The sequence below is a fragment of the Myxine glutinosa genome, chromosome 8 (genome assembly GCF_964187855.1).
Source record: "Myxine glutinosa chromosome 8, kmMyxGlut1.1, whole genome shotgun sequence".
Lineage (NCBI taxonomy): Eukaryota > Metazoa > Chordata > Myxini > Myxiniformes > Myxinidae > Myxine > Myxine glutinosa.
The window spans coordinates 125,629,040-125,647,446 of NC_136268.1; the positions used below are offsets into that span (position 1 = coordinate 125,629,040).

An 18,407-nucleotide genomic window follows, 5' to 3' on the forward strand; every position below is an offset into this window, starting at 1 on the left:
AACAAGTTAATGCTCCTGTTAACCACTGCTTTAATAGGGTGCCACTTTTCAACAATGGCCTGTGTTTTAGACCAATGGAAGCACAGTTCTCTAATTTCAGCACTGGAAATATGAACGACGCTCGCGGCGGGAAATATGAACGACGCTAACGCTATGTTGGCGGTTCGGTTATAGAAATACATTCGGAATTAGGGACAAAATTTTCTCGAATTTACGGTTCGGAATTAGAGTAGTTCGAGATGAGGGGCGTTCGGAATTAGGGGTCACTACTGTATATATATATATATATTGTTACGGACCGCGGATAAGATGTTGGTTTTGCCGAGCGGAGGCCCCGCGGCCCTAACAGTTACCCCGACTAACCCGATTCCCGAACGTTGGCCGGATCGCACCACAGATATTCAATAGGGAAAAGACAAAGGCGACACAGATGTGAAGAAGAAGAAGAAGAAGACGAAAAAAGGTTTGCAATACGAATATAATTTATTTGCTATTTACAGGACCAAAGAAACCAAGGAAGAAGGAAAGATAAGAAAATAATTTACAGAAGATATTAGACACAGTGCAACGCTAGCTTATACAAACTTAATTAATACCCAAGGACAGAACAAACAAAACAAACTCATGTACACAAGAAGGATGGAAAGGCAGGATGTGGATGGCTGGAGGGAAAGGAAGGTCCAAGGATGCTGCAGCACGATCGGCGCGTTTGGCAGCCGCCGTTCCTTCGCGGCCCCGCTCAAAACTGTCGTCAAGGCCCCACGCTGCTGTTGTTGCTGCTGTGGCTGCTGCTGCTGCTCTGTGTACATCGCGTGCTCTTTTCAGGACTCGTCTGGTCCAACCACACAACTGAACAACGTGCTTGCTTCTTGCCCAACTCTCTTGCTTGGTCCAACTTTGGCGAGCAAGGTGACGAATAGCAGGCTTTGTGCTTCCCTGGATGATCTCTTCTTGCAGTACCTTGCGCGCGTGCTTTTTATAGCGCCTCCGGCGATCAAGCCGCCGGCCTTCAGGACACGCCCATCGGTGTGCTCACCTCGGCCCTGGTTGGTCGCGCGACCCTCTGGCTCCGCCCTTGATGACGACAGGCGGGCACGCCCGTCTTCCCCGACCCGAGCACATGTTCAATGGTGGTTTTGGAGGGGATGTAATTGGCAATCGAGGCTTGGCAATGATGAAAGGGGAAAGTGAAAGGAATCTACTCTATTTCACTTGGTGCAATGGAGTGTCATCTTAATGGGAGACAAGGCCTTACCCTAATACACATAATAAAGATATAACTATCAACCAGGGGGAAATCTATGATTGGCTGACGTGTATGCTTTATGGACTAATTATGGGACGCCCTTTGACCTTTACACAACACTGGAGGCAGGAGGGTCCAGAATCAAGCAATATTAATAAAACACACAATAAAAAAAATACAATCCTCATATCCACAACAATATATATATATATATATATATATATATATAAATATATATATATATATATATATATATATATATATACTAGCAGAAGTACCCGGCATTGCCGGGTGGGGGAGGAGGAGGGGAGGGGAAGAGGAGGGGAGGGGAATGGGGGGAGGGGGAAGGGGGGGGGGGAGGAGGAGGGGAGGGGGAAGAGGAGGGGAGGGGAACAGGGGGGAGGGGGAGGGGGAAGGGGGGAGGGGAGGGTGTGGGGGTGCCCGGGGGAAGAAGGGCCCCTCCCCCCTCCCCCTTCCCCTCCCCCCTCCCCCTTCCCCTCCCCCCTCCCCCTTCCCTCCCCCCTCCCCCTTCCCCTCCCCCTTCCCCTCCCCCCTTCCTCACCCCTTCCCCCTCCCCCCCTCCCCCTCCCCTCCCCCCCTCCCCCCTCCCCATCCCCCTTCCCCCTCCCCCCTCCCCCTCCCCCCTCCCCCCTTCCCCCTGCCCCCTCCCCCTCCCCCTCCCCCCTCCCCCCCATTCCCCTCCCCCCCATTCCCCTCCCCTCCTCTTCCCCCTCCCCTCCTCCTCCCCCTCCCCTCCTCCTCCCCCTTAACACCAGGGGGGTTGACTCAGCCTGTCATCCTACGAGGTCGGCAAATTGAGTACCAGTTCACTGGTAATTCCCTGTGTGCCGCAAGAGGCGCCTAACAGGGTTGGCGGCACAAACCCGGAAGTCGGCACTCATTGTCGTCAAATAAATGTAGCATGTATGTTTCACTCTCTGTCACATGCCGTTGGTCCCATGTCAATTGGATGAAGTTGAAAAATTAACATTACGAAGTTTCTCTGGGACGTACTGATTCCGAATAATGAAGTTGAAAAATTAACGTTCCAAAATACGCTAATTACGCTAACAGAAGCGCTGGTGCTGCGAAGCGCTAGAGGGAGCGCTGCGCTCCCTCCCTTCGATTCCCTCCCTCTTCGATTCCCTCCCTCTTCTGCTAGCGTTTCTGCGTTAATACGCTAATTTTAAAACCCGAAGTTTTTTAAAACTTAAGGTGTGCTGTAGTTGCTCTGAGACGTACTGATTCCGAATATGCCTTTGGTTTTTCTCTGCGATGAGTAGTTCTCGAGTTATAAGAGGACAAACAAACAAACATACTTTACTGCTTTATATATATATATATATATATATATATATATATATACTAGCGGGGTCACCCGTGGGAATCCCACGGGCATGGATGTGTGTGACATTTCGACATATTGAGTTATATGCTGCACATTCATTTTTACAAAATGGTTACTGGCAAGTCATCAGATCCAGAAATGGTGTGATGAACACAATTTATTTATTTCACATAATATGTGACCCCTCACTCCTCTCCACCTGACACTCTCCTGTCTCCACCTGACACTCTCCTGTCTCCACCTGACACTCTCCTCTCTCCACCTAGCACTCCTCTCCTCTCCAAACCCTCACATCCCTCTCCTTTCCAATCCCTCACCTCTCCAATCCCTCACACTCCTCTCCTCTCCAATCCTTCACACGCCTCTCCAATCGCGCCTCACACTCCTCTTCAATCGCGCCTCACACTCCTCTCCAATCGCGCCTCACACTCCTCTCCAATCGTGCCTCACACTCCTCTCCAATCGTGCCTCACACTCCACTCCAATCACTCCTCTCCAATCGTGCCTCACACTCCTCTCCAATCACGCCTCACACTCCTCTCCAATCGTGCCTCACACTCCTCTCCAATCGCGCCTCACACTCCTCTCCAATCGCGCCTCACTCGCCTCTCCAATCGGCTTTCACCGTCTCGTTTCTCTCCTTTTTCTCCCGTCTCGTTCTTTTTCTTGCTCCAAATCGGCCCGTCGGAATCGGAAATCGGCCCGGTCTCGCCCGTCGGCCCGTCGGAATCGGAAATCGGCCCGTCTTGCTTTTGTGCTTGTGCGTAAATAAATTGTGTTCATGACACCATTTCTGGTGTTGGGCTAGCGGCTAGGGTGCCGGCTTAGGATCCTGGGTTCGAATCTCGGTCGATCGCCAAATTAATGCCAGGGGGGTTGACTCAGCCTGTCATCCTTCCGAGGTCGGCTAATTGAGTACCAGTTCACTGGTAATTCCCTGTTTGTCGTTGAAGGCGGCAAAAAGGGTTGGCGTCAGGAAGGGCATCCGGCCGTAAAACATTGCTTCAAAAAGGGGACAAAAAAACAACAACTACCACGGTCCCCGAAAAGGCCAACCCCCGCTTTGCGGGGAAAAATGGCCTCTAAACGGTGGTTTTTACACCATTTCTGGATCTGATGACTTGCCAGTAACCATTTTGTAAAAATGAATGTGCAGCATCTAACTCAATATGTCGAAATGTCACACACATCCATGCCCGTGGGATTCCCACGGGTGACCCCGCAAGTTTGCATTGACGTTCGTTGATGGACTCGTTCGCCCGTCTCATTCGTTTTCTTGCTGCATCCTGTTCAAGTCTGCGTTCTTCATCGATCGTCTCATTCATTTTGGAAATAGAAGTTTCCACGCAGCGCATGAATTGTCACGATCCTCAAAAGGAATTTGTCTCGTAATCATCAAATGATAAATGGCAAGTAAATTATATTGTGGAAAATTAAAGATTTCAAATAAACCTATTTAAAGTGTATTCGCACATAACTAATTTTAAAAAACGAAGAAATATCTCTCGGTAATTTCCTGAAACATATTTTACTTCCGGCTAATAATGTTGAATTAAATAAAAACGAAGAAATATATGTCGGCATCATTGTTGACGTTTTTGTGACGACTGTCATCAAACGAAAAAGTAATATATCTTAACGGAAAAGCAAAAGCGAATTTTTAATATATATCGACACGTTGCCGTCGGTGTCATGTTGGGCGGTGTATGATACACCATGACGCGATTTTAAAAAATATATCTGCATTTTCCCGCGTGTGTGGAATGTTCTCAATTATTGCTGACACCGACTCTAAAACCATCGATAAAAATGAAATCATATGGTGAGTTAGATTGGAGATAAAGGCGTGAGAGAGACTCAATGGCCTTGAAGTTACAGGCATTTGAGAATTCATTTCGTTCTATAAACGGCAACTTTCATCGGATTTTCTTCTCGTTTTTTTTCAACCGAGTCTAAAACTATGTTAGCGACTGTGAAAAATGAAATGATATATCGAATTTAAAATAGATATCGACACATTGCCGTCGGTGTCATGTTGGGCGGTGTATGATACACCATGACGCGATTTTAAAAAATATATCTCTGCATTTTCCCGCGTGTGTGGAATGTTTGTGGAAAATTAAAGATTTCAAATAAACCTATTTAAAGTGTATGCGCACATAACTAATAAAAAAAACGAAGAAATATCTCTCGGTAATTTCCTGAAACATATTTTACTTCCGGCTAATATGTTGAATGAAATAAAAACGAATAAATATATGTCGGCATCATTGTTGACGTTTTTGTGACGACTATCATCAAACGAAATAGTAATATATCATAACGGAAAAGCAAAAGCGAATTTTTAATATATATCGACACATTGCCGGCGGTGTTATGTTGGGCGGTGTATGATACACCATGACGCGATTTTAAAAAATATATCTCTGCATTTTCCCGCGTGTGTGGATTGTTCTCAATTATTGCTGACACCGAGTCTAAAAGTAAAACCATCGATAAAAATGAAATCATATGGTGAGTTAGATTGGAGATAAAGGCGTGAGAGAGACTCAATGGCCTTGAAGTTACAGGCCTTTGAGAATTCATTTCGTTCTATAAACGGCAACTTTCATCGGATTTTCTTCCCGTTTTTTTTCAACCGAGTCTAAAACTATGTTAGCGACTGTGAAAAATGAAATGATTTATCGAATTTGATTTGAAATAAAACTGGGGGAGAGCAAGACACCACGGGCCTACAAAACAGGACTCAAAGCTATGCGAGTTAATAAAATGGTGGATATTTGTTTATAGCCACTCCCAGAATGGGTGGAGCTATGGGTGGAGCTACTCTGCAAACCGAGTAAGCCACACCCCGGACAGACACCCAACAGATAGACAGACAGACAGACAGACAGAATCATCTACGGCTATTATAATATAGATATATATATATATATATATATATATATATATATATATATATATATATATATATATATATATATATATATATATATATATATATATATATATATATATATATATATATATATATATATATATATATATATATATATATATATGTATATATATATATGTATGTATGTATATATATATATATATATATATATATATATATATATATGTATGTATGTATGTATATATATATATATATATATATATATATATATATATATATATATATATATATATATAAGCAAATATTTGCGGTTGGGAGTATATCCAAATGACTCCATGGTAAGATCTCCAACCTTTAATTGAACAAACAATAACTCAACGTTTCGATTAACAACATGTGAAGCCACACGCCTCCGTTAATCTTCCTCAAGAGTGATAAAATCATCTCAACATCCCCTTACATGCACAATAATCATTGATATATTGATATATATATATATATGTATGTATATGGCCTTGTATGTATATCTCTCGGTAATTTCCTGAAACATATTTTACTTCCGGCTAATATGTTGAATGAAATAAAAACGAATAAATATATGTCGGCATCATTGTTGACGTTTTTGTGACGACTATCATCAAACGAAATAGTAATATATCACCCCGTCCTTTACAAGCTTCACTGGCTCCCCATCTCCCAGAGAATCCAGTACAAAATCCTCCTCTTGACCTACAAAGCCCTCCATAACCTGGCCCCATCCTACCTGGCTGACCTCCTCTCCAGACACACTCCCACCCGCAACCTCCGCTCTGCTGGTACCAACCTCCTGACCCCCCCCATCCGGACCAAATTTAGATCCTGGGGGGACAGGGCCTTCTCCATCGCTGCTCCCACCCTCTGGAACTCGCTACCTCACACCATCAGAGACTCCTCCTCACTCACCACATTCAAAACATCACTCAAGACCCACCTGTTCAACACTGCATTCAACATTTAACCCACAGCATCTAACCCCTGACTATCTCCTCTCCTTCTCCCTCCTTTGTGCTTTGAATATTTCCCTATTGATTCTTCTTTTTTTGCAATTGTCTTTATGTTTTGCTATGCGTTATGTTTTGCACTCTGTCAAAGCGTCTTTGGGCTTCCTGAAAAGCGCTATATAAAATAAATGCATTATTATTATTATTATTATATATATATATATATATATATATATATATATATATTGATATATTGATATATTGTTACGGTCGCAGGGTTCGGGTCTACTATGAGGGGGTTAGCCTCTGTTCCCACCTGAACTTACCGGACCTGAGGGTGCCGCGCACCAATAAATTCATACTTCGGCAGGTTGCGAACCAGCAACTCCGAACGCCAATTGGTCTGTTGCGTGATATCAGGGTCCAATCATCTGACACTGCTTATCTGTACCACGTGACGGCTCCAATCGGGGAACGTACCCTCCGGCGGTGTACCACTTTTGTTCCTGGATAGAAATTTAGAGGGCCGAGCAACCATTGGTACCCCGCCGGGCTGAAGCTAATTTTGTTACAGCCAATCGTTACTCTGGGTGCAAGCAATGGCGGACCAATGAAAGAAAGGATATTCATGGACAGCTGGAAATTAAACGTTTAACGATTCGATTTATTTACAAGTATTTACAGTGCAACTTATCGATACTAAAGAAAAAAAGGACAAGAGGCAGAAGCTTAGCTTAATCTATGCCTTATGATGATCATTGATCACTATGAATAAACACAAAAAGGGCGCCCAGCACGCATTCACGAGGGAGGGGGAGGAGGGGAAAACGAAAGTCGTGATCCTGTCAGCAAAATGGTTACGATGTTAGCAGGATTTTGTTGTCTTGATTCACTAACGAGCACTACGCCGGCAAAGGGCATTCTCCAGCACGAGCACGAAGAGGCAGTCACCAGCTCGAACACGGGCAGGGAGTCCCAGTACAAACACAGGCAGGGAGTCCCAGCACACACACACACACACACACACACACACACACACACACACACACACACACACACACACACACACACACACACACACACACACACACACACGAGCTGCAAACCTCCACTGAGATAAGTGCTAAATAATTAATTACATGTCGATTTCATTTTGAGCTCATCACATATTGTTGTGTTGTGACGAATGTTTTAATGCAGGGATCCATCATGGAAGATACAATGTCCAGCAGAAATTACTGCATCAATGTCCAGGGAGTGTGTTGAAGTTCTCTGCAGGTAATAGTCAGGTTCACTATGTTAACAAATATAATTTCTTTCAAAATTTTGGGATTAGCAAACCTGTACATTTTTGGAATCTTCAGAGCATGGAGAATCTGAAAATCAATGTTGGCATTTGCACAGACACCTGCATGGCCGCCATTTTGGATTTTGAAAATGGCCGCCATAAAATACATATTTTGCGCGATCTCGGCTTCTAGGCAACCTAGAAACTTAATTAAATATGCTAATCCTATGTTTTCTGGGTCAAGGAATCCAATAAAGGCCTCAAAATAGTGCTCAGGATTATAGAAAAGCAACAAACAAAGGTAATTGAAAACCATTGTCTTTATATTTGTGATATAACTGTATTACATAATACATGATATTGCAAGTCCTTTGAAGTTATAGGTTGTGATAGGAAGTTATAGGTAGTATCAGATTGAACTATAAGTCCTATACACAGAATCTACGAGGTCTATACCGTTCAGGAATATGCTTTTACAGATCTTCATCACTGTCCTGAGTGTCATTTTCGCAAAGGTGTCTACGCAAATGTAAACATTAATTTTTGGATTCCTCATGCTCTGAATATTCTAAAAATGTATAGTTTTGCTAATCTACCAAAATTTTGAACGAAAAAACATGGTGAACCTGACTATAAACTAGACTGCAGGTTTGAAACTGATTGTGTCGATGGGTCATGCGAATGTATCCGTCCTGAGCGGAGACATTATCCTGGGACGTCCAATTCTTGGCATATTTCTTGTTGATCCATTGGCTTGATAACGTCTTGAGGTCCGACTTGAGATGATGTCTTGATAAAGTCCTCCAAGAAATTCGTAAACAGTTCCTCTCCTCATTGTAAACAGACTTGCAACCTGGCTAATGGAATACAACTGCTGGAAGATGCCACATGATTTTAATTCTCTCTTTTTTATGATAGATGTGTCACTGTAATGGATTGTTAAATAATGTAATCATTGTTTTTTTTTGGATTGTCCATGGGCGAGTGTCTCAGAAAGACTGTTTCAAATTTGCTCAGAATGCCTCATGTCACTTCTAAAAAACCGAAGGGTGCATGAACTGCATGTAATAAATAATGATTCCTTTCATGCCACGAGGCGCATAGGAGCTGCCGAGGCAGTTTTATTGCCCTGTGCTCGCGAAGCGAAAAGCAGGGTTAGGCATTTAATATTTCGCCTGAAAAGCACATGCCCCATACGTCACGCGGTCCCACGTAGGTTGCGTACTTGTGCCGCACGTGTGGCGTGCGTGCGTGTCTGCATTTTAAAAATTATTTTTCTCAGCAACCGTTGGTCCGATTGACACAAAATGTTACCGTAGGAGCGCCTCTGCCTGTAGATTTTTTTTCTTCTGATAATTATGACGTCATAGGTCACGTGGTAAGGACGCCATCTTGAAAAAAAGTTACACCTCTATATCTTGCAAACTGCTTAATGGAAAAAATGGAAACATGGCTCATTGTCAAGTACACCCCATGGGGAATAAGATATGTTAATGATGATGTCATAGGTGCCTTCATTATGACGTCATAATTCGACAAGTACAACGCTTGATCTGATTAGAATGAAAAAAAAAAAATTCCTCTGCAACTATTGGTCCGATGAACACGAAGTTTTCAGAATATGAGCGGCTCCTCCTGTAGAATTTTTTAATGATAATTATAACGTCATAGGTCACGTGCTACAGACGTCATCTTGGAAAAAACAGAAAAAAGTTGCACCTCTATATCTCTGAAACCGCTCCATGGAAAAAATTGAAACATGGCTCATTATCAAATACTCCCTTTGCGAAATAAGATATGTTAATGATGATGTCATTGTTGCCTTCGTTATGACGACATCATTCGACAAGTACGACACTTATCTGATCATTGTGAATTTTTTTTCTCAGCAACTGTTGGTCTGATGGGCACGAAATTTTCATCATAGGAGCGCCTCCTCATGTAGAATATTTTAATGATAATCATGACGTCATAGGTCATGTGGCACAGGCACCATCTTGGAAGAACCCAAAAATGTTGCACCTCTATTTCTCCAAAAACGCTGCATGGAAAAAATTGAAACATGGCTCATTGTAAAGAACTCAATAAGGGGAATAGGTGTTGTTAACGATGACGTCATTGGTGCCATAATTATGACGTCATAATTTGACAGGGACAACGCTTCGTCTGATCAGTTTGAAATGTATTGAGTGTGATCTATGCAACAATTATATTAGAGAATATAAATTTATGACGTCATTGCTCACGTGTTCTGGCAGCCATATTGGATCAAAAAAAAAATGTTCAAAAACAGAAGAGTTGGCTCACAACAAGTTGACTTCGCAGGGTAAGATTCTATGAATACCATCTAGTTGGCTAAGGAGTACAATGCAATTACAACAAGAAAGAGCAATCAGAGATTGCAGACCCTCTCCAGGATGTATTTTCAGAGAGAAACAGACAAACAAACAGACAAGATAAACAAACAAACAAACAAACGGACTCAAATGCAATACCATCTCCTCTGGCGAGGGTAATTATGCACAATTTGTTACAATTTGGCAAGTGATCATAAGTTAGTGTAACCCTATTAGTTAGTGCTTTCATCTCACCAACTTATAGGGTTACACTAACTTATTATCACTTATTAAAAATTTTACCAATTGTTCCGGAGTGTAGCATTTGGGTTATAATCCAGTTTTATTTTCGTTATGGTTTTGAGCCTTTAATAATATAAATAAATAACCACATTTAGAGGCCATTTTTCCCCGCAAAGCAGGGGTTGGCCTTTTTCGGGGACCGTGGTTGTTGTTGTTTTTCGGTCCCCTTTTTGAAGCAATGTTTTACGGCCGGATGCCCTTCCTGCCGCCAACCCTTTTTGTCACCTTTTACGACAAACAGCCAACCCTTTTTGTCGCCTTTTACGACAAACAGGGAATTACCAGTGAACTGGTACTCAATTTGCCGACCTCGGAAGGATGACAGGCTGAGTCAACCCCCCTGGCGTTAATTCCGCGATCGACCGGGATTACCGAACCACAGGATCCTAGGATCCTCAAGCCGGCACCCTAGCCGCTAGCCCAACACCAGGCTTAATGTGCTGTTAATTTTTTAATTTGGTGATAACGGTCTGAGTTCATGACAGCAATGTGATTTGTGTTTTGATTGGCTGTCCAGCTTTGCCCACCCCCACCTTTGAGTATATAAGGGGGGGTTTTGAGATTATATTAACACTCTTGAGGAAGGTTAACGGATGCATATGGTTTTTCACATGTTGTTGCGTTGAATTATTGAGTCATTGTTGGTTCAATTAAAGGCTGGAGAACTTACCATGGAGTTATATATATATATATATATATATATATATATATATATATATATATATATATATATATAATAAAATTATATATATATATATATATATAAAATATATATATATATATATATATATATATATATATATATATATATATATATATATATGTATATATATATATATGTATATATATATATGTATATATATATATCCCAGAGAGGATAATGGCATGACCCATCCTGCCACTCCCATACGGAATGGATTTACTCGTTATGTTAAATTGCAAGTTTCTGTATACGTCGAGCAGAGAGCAGAAAGCTCGCAGTGTTAGTGTGAGAAATCGCTGAGGATATCCTGGAGACTCAATAGCTCAGTGGGTGGTCACTGCGTAAGTGATGAGGTTTCTGGGTTTGAGTCCCGGGTTGAGTCAGAATTTTTTCACACTAGCCCCACGCAGGAACTTACTTTGTTTCTTAAATATATATATATATATATATATATACGTATATATATATATATATATATATATATATATATATATATATATATATATATGTATTATACATATATATCCCAGAGAGGATAATAACATATCCCATCCTGCCACTCCCATACGGAATGGGCTTACTCGTCATGCTAAATTGCAAGTTCTCTGTGTATGTCGAGCAGAGAGTTGATAACTTTTAGGATGCCGCAAAGGTCCCACGTAGCTCCTTTCATGATGAAACTCCATGAGAAAGTTAAATAATAATCCCAGGAAAGAATTCCAACCCAATCAAATCGATTTTTAGATGGATAGGTGAGAACTGAGAAGATTTCCTTTTCTTCGTTGACCTCCAAGAAATTCTTAAATTAGACTGCAGTTTCCTCTACTTAATATTGAGAGAATGCATATGATTTAAAATCTACTTGTTGAGAATGCATTTGATTAAAAATCTACTTGAAATCCTTTAACAACCCGATGTTTGAACCTGGAATGCAAGCAAAATTATTGCTTCAACATTAGAATGAAACACCTGAATCACAAAAAATGAGGAACAACAGATAAGTAGAGACTTTTGAAGGGAATATCAGTAATGGGGGTGGGGATGTGGGGCTTTGGGGGGACAGGGGGCTTTGGGGGGAAAGGGGGCATTGTGGGACAGAGGGAGTGAAAAAGTCGGTTTTGTTCAGAGGGATAGAGATGACAATAATGAGTGGAGGGAATATGTGCTGATAAAGTGGAAGTTTGTGGTCATCAGAGGAGGTCGGGTGGAGCTATTGAGGACTTAGCCAGATTTCCCTGTTTGATCACCATTATTCGTTTCTCAGGTTAATTTGAGGACCGTACGACCAATAACACTATTCTTAAGCAATATTTCTCCTTTTATGAGGAGGTATCTGATGTCATTAACGAGATGAATTATAATGAAGATCATACCAATTATTATCATCAACACCAAGAAGAGCAAGGAAAGGAATTGTTGAGTGGGCAACCAATAAATCACACCGTTCACTTCAATGCAAAATGTTTCGACATCGATATTTATCTTGAGGTTTCATAATTTGTACACATGGGCAGGGGACAGAGCTGGGAATTGGAACAGAGCTGGGAATGGGGACAGAGATGGGAATGGTGACAGAGATTGGAATGGGGACAGAGATGGGAATGGGGCAGAGATGGGAATGGGGCAGAGATTGGAATGGGGACAGAGATGGGAATGGGGCAGAGATGGGAATGGGTGACAGAGATGGGAATGGGGACAGAGCTGGGAATGGGTACAGAGCTGGGAATGGGGACAGAGATGGGAATGGGGGCAGAGATGGGAATTGGAACAGAGATGGGAATGGGGACAGAGATGGGAATGGGGACAGAGATGGGAATGGGGACAGAGATGGGAATGGGCACAGAGATGGGAATGGGGACAGAGCTGGGAATGGGGACAGAGCTGGGAATGGGGACAGAGATGGGAATGGGGACAGAGATGGGAATGGGGACAGAGATGGGAATGGGGACAGAGATGGGAATGGGGACAGAGATGGGAATGGGAACAGAGATGGGAATGGGGACAGAGATGGGAATGGGGACAGAAATGGGAATGGGGACAGAGATGGGAATGGGGACAGAGATGGGAATGGGGACAGAGATGGGAATGGGGACAGAGCTGGGAATGGGGACAGAGATGGGAATGGGGACAGAGATGGGAATGGGCACAGAGCTGGGAATGGGGACAGAGATGGGAATGGGGACAGAGATGGGGATGGGGACAGAGCTGGGAATGGGGACAGAGCTGGGAATGGGGACAGAGATGGGAATGGCGACAGAGATGGGAATGGGTGACAGAGATGGGAATGGGGACAGAGATGGGAATGGGGACAGAGATGGGAATGGGGACAGAGCTGGGAATGGGGACAGAGATGGGAATGGGGACAGAGATGGGAATGGGGACAGAGCTGGGAATGGGGACAGAGCTGGGAATGGGGACAGAGCTGGGAATGGGGACAGAGATGGGAATGGGGACAGAGATGGGAATGGGGACAGAGATGGGAATGGGGCAGAGATGGGAATGGGGCAGAGATGGGAATGGGGACAGAGCTGGGAATGTGTACAGAGCTGGGAATGGGTATAGAGCTGGGAATGGGGACAGAGATGGGAATGGGGCAGAGATGGGAATTGGAACAGAGATGGGGATGGGGACAGAGATGGGAATGGGGACAGAGATGGGAATGGGGACAGAGATGGGAATGGGCACAGAGATGGGAATGGGGACAGAGATGGAAATGGGGACAGAGATGGGAATGGGGACAGAGCTGGGAATGGGGACAGAGCTGGGAATGGGGACAGAGCTGGGAATGGGGACAGAGATGGGAATGGGGACAGAGATGGGAATGGGGACAGAGATGGGAATGGGAACAGAGATGGGAATGGGGACAGAGATGGGAATGGGGACAGAGATGGGAATGGGGACAGAGATGGGAATCGGGACAGAGATGGGAATGGGGACAGAGATGGGAATGGGGACAGAGCTGGGAATGGGGACAGATGGGAATGGGGACAGAGATGGGAATGGGGACAGAGATGGAATGGGGACAGAGATGGAATCGGGACAGAGCTGGGAATGGGGACAGAGCTGGGAATGGGGACAGAGATGGGAATGGGGACAGAGATGGGAATGGGGACAGAGATGGGAATGGGGACAGAGATGGGAATCGGGACAGAGATGGGAATGGGGACAGAGATGGGAATGGGGACAGAGATGGGAATGGGGACAGAGATGGGAAGGGGACAGAGCTGGGAATGGGGACAGTGTTGGGAATGGGGACGGAGCTGGGAATGGGGACAGAGTTGGGAAGGGGACAAAGCAAAAGCAAAAACGATCAGTGGGTTCGCTGTGCCATTGCTTGAACCTTATTTGAAGTTGGAGTGACAGATATTCGGTACTCTGGTAAAGTTATAGGAGCGCCAGTGAGAAAATAGGAGGGAACATTTGTTTATTAATAAACTGACGAAGAACGAAGCATCAAGGTGAATGAAACGATTCGAGATGATCGGCGGTACATACCGATGTCTCCTGCTTAGAGACAGAGACCCGTGGCTGTTCCCACGGGCGCAAAGGACACCAAGGGGCGAAAACATCAACACGACCATCAAATGCATCAATGTCATGGGAGAAACCCGGGGGAGCGCCATCGCCCCAAGATGACAGCAAGCCCGGGATGAGGGACGACGTGTTGCCTCCTGTCGATCTCCACTCCTCACTGGATCTTCCAGTTCCTCCTCCGCGCTCCTGGCCACGCCATCGCCATGGGGGAGGACGGTGAGCACCCGGGTCAACTCCTTCCTGGGAATCTCCGCAACGAGGGTATGTACTTGCTCAGCGCTCCCACCGAGGGAGACTGGGAGGAGAGAGGTCCGAGGAGGAGGGAATGGGCGAGGAGGGGCGAGTGTGATCCCTGTGCCAAGTATATTATACTCTTGGAGAGAAAATTGAAATCTCCTGTTCACTGCGTGTAGGTGTCATGATCATGAAGCGGCATCCCAGTCGTGCAGAATTCCAGGTAAATGGACCCACAATCACCACTTGAATCGAAAGTACCCGTGATTATCATTTCCAGGGCACCATTTGCTCAATTCATTGAAAAGTTGAACTTGTCAAAGTTACCTGGAGTTTTGAAAGTAACAAATGAGATCGATGATAATTGATTGGCAGGTAATGCAAGTTCACCTGAAGTGTTCACCAAGTTCATCTGCAAAGGGATGCTTGAGGTTTACATAGCATATCGAGTATCGCTAACCCCACCGAATTGTGATTTACATCCAGATATTTCCATTCACTTGATGGACATTTTTATGATTTTTACCTCGGCCACCAAAGGTGGATGGAGGTTATGTTTTCACCCCTGTCTGTCTGTCCGTTTGTGAACAATACATCTCAAATAGTCGTGGACGGATTCGGACGAAATTTGGCGGAGAAGTTGGGTATGTGACAAGGACGAAATGATTCGATTTTGGTGAAGATCCGGATTCGGATCCGGCTACTGGAATTTTTAAAGTGATTCTTCACCATTGGGAGATAGGGCCAAAAACGACACATAGCAGGATATATCAATAAGTTATGGATAGATTTGGACGAAACTTGATGGACAGATTGTGTGTCTGACAAGGAAGAATCGATTCAATTTTGGTGAAGATCTGAGTATGGATTCGAATATGAGAATTATTTATTTTTTAAAGTGATTCTTCACCATTTGGAGATTGGGCCAAAAGCAATACATAGCAGGATATCTCAAAAAGTTGTGGACGGATTTGTACGAAACTTGTTGTACAGATTGTGTGTGTGACTAGGAAGAATTGATTCAATTTTTGTGAAGATCTTGATATGGATTCGGATATGAGCATTTTTCTTTTTTTAAAGTGATTCTTCACCTTTGGGAGATTTGGCCAAAAACGATACATTGCAGGATATCTCAAAAAGTTATGGATGGATTTGGACGAAACTTGTTGGACAGATTGTGTGTCTGACAAGGAAGAATTGTTTCAATTTTTGTGAAGATCTGTGTATGGATTCGGATATGAGAATTATTTAATTTTTTAAGTGATTCTTCACCTTTGGGAGATTTGGCCAAAAACGATACATTGCAGGATATCTCAAAAGGTTGTTGAACGGATTTGTACGAAACGTGTTGGACAGATTGTGTGTCTGACAAGGAAGAATTGATTCAATTTTTGTGAAGATCTTAATATGGATTCGGATATGAGAATTATTTAATTTTTTAAGTGATTCTTCACCTTTGGGAGATTTGGCCAAAAACGATACATTGCAGGATATCTCAAAAAATTATGGATGGATTTGGACGAAACTTGTTGGACAGGTTGTGTGTCTGACAAGGAATAATTGATTCAATTTTTGTGAAGATCTTAATATGGATTCGGATATGAGAACTATTTAATTTTTTAAGTGATTCTTCACCTTTGGGAGATTTGGCCAAAAACGATACATAGCAGGATATCTGAAAAAGTTGTGGACGGATTTGTACGAAACTTGTTGGACAGATTGTGTGTCTGACAAGGAAGAACTGATTCAATTTTTGTGAAGATCTTAATATGGATTCGGATATGAGAATTATTTAATTTTTAAAGTGATTCTTCACCTTTTGGGAGATTTGGCCAAAAACGATACATTGCAGGATATCTCAAAACGTTGTGGACGGATTTGTACGAAACTTGTTGGACAGATTGTGTGTCTGACAAGGAAGAATTGATTCAATTTTTGTGAAGATCTTAATATGGATTCGGATATGAGAATTATTTAATTTTTTAAGTGATTCTTCACCTTTGGGAGATTTGGCCAAAAACGATACATTGCAGGATATCTCAAAAAGTTATGGATGGATTTGGACGAAACTTGTTGGACAGATTGTGTGTCTGACAAGGAATAATTGATTCAATTTTTGTGAAGATCTTAATATGGATTCGGATATGAGAACTATTTAATTTTTTAAGTGATTCTTCACCTTTGGGAGATTTGGCCAAAAACGATACATTGCAGGATATCTCAAAAAGTTGTGGACGGATTTGTACGAAACTTGTTGGACAGTTTGTGTGTGTGACAAGGAAGAATTGATTCAATTTTGGTGAAGATCTGGATCCGGATCCAGCTGTACAAAATTTTAAAGTGATTCTTCACCATTGAGTGATATGGCCAACCAGGTGGAGGTATGCTCTCGACTGAGTGCCGTTCTAGTTTTTTTTACTGTAACTCATCCTTTACAAATATCTCGCCTGAACCCAGGATTTGAAACCGTTACCTCTTCGTAAACCCCGTTTTAACCCATTCTGGTGTGTTCACAAACTGGCATGGCATGTATTTTAATGGCAAGGCTATACGCTGGTTCAAAACATCAAATTTAAAATTCCAGTAGAATAGTTAATCAATAAATTAAAGGTTAATCTGATCTGATTATGGTGCACCATACTATGTTACAGAACGTCGGTGTTGATGGAGCAGTTTATTTGGCAAGGGTTATACCAGGTGGTTTGCGATTGCCTTCCCAGCAGCAGTCAGGGCAGGAATTTGTAATTTATTCAGGATGCCGGCGATAGCTTGCCCACTCTTTGTGAAGGACATCGCGCGGTCTATAACGTCCATGGACGAGGTTTTTGTGCAATCTTTAAAATCTTTATTTCAATGTAATTATTGTACACAGGGTAAAACACAAATCGTGTTTAGCTGTACTTGGACAAAATATTTACGCTGTCTCATGTCCTGAGGGCAGATCAGTATTTGAGAAATTTAAACAAACGACAAGGCCGGTGTGAGTCTAGACTGCCAGAAGCTGTTTGAGACGGACCAATCAGTGTGTCTTATATACTGTACCTTGAGCGATTTTCTTCAATGTCATTCTACCACATAACAGTCCATGGGGGTCAACTACACTCATTTAATTTATTCATTTATGGAGTTGAATTATTTACTTACCTCTACTTATTTATATAAACGTTGCCAGCTCAAGGATCTACATATTTATTTATTTATATACAGTGCGAGTCATAAGTCCCAAGACACGGTTTTAGCTGATTATACAAGATTTGTTTATACCAAATATTTACACTGTTTTCTTTTTTTTCAGTTAATACAAAGAATAGATTAAACCAAGATGGCGTGTGTGTGTGTGTGTGTGTGTGTGTGTGTGTGTGTGTGCGTGTAGTGTGTGTGTGTGTGTGTGTGTGTGGTGTATAAACAATACGCTGAGAGTGAGATCTGTAAGCAGAAATAGTGAAACTTTTATTACAATTTTGTAAGCCAAAAAGAATAATTACGCTTTTAACCCCTTCAGAATTACTCTTTAGAACCCATTGTAATGATCCTTT

General features: G+C 42.8%; 1 protein-coding gene across 1 annotated transcript in view; it reads right to left on the minus strand.

Moving 5' to 3' along the window:
• LOC137432909 (uncharacterized) overlaps positions 1-14,921 on the minus strand; it is a 133,173-nt gene extending 118,252 nt beyond the window's left edge. The window contains exon 1 of the mRNA XM_068125221.2: positions 14,599-14,921. Coding sequence (XP_067981322.2) covers positions 14,599-14,726 — 128 coding nt within the window. The 5' untranslated portion in view covers positions 14,727-14,921. The remainder of the gene's footprint in view (positions 1-14,598) is intronic.
• Between the last annotated feature and the right edge of the window lie 3,486 nt (positions 14,922-18,407).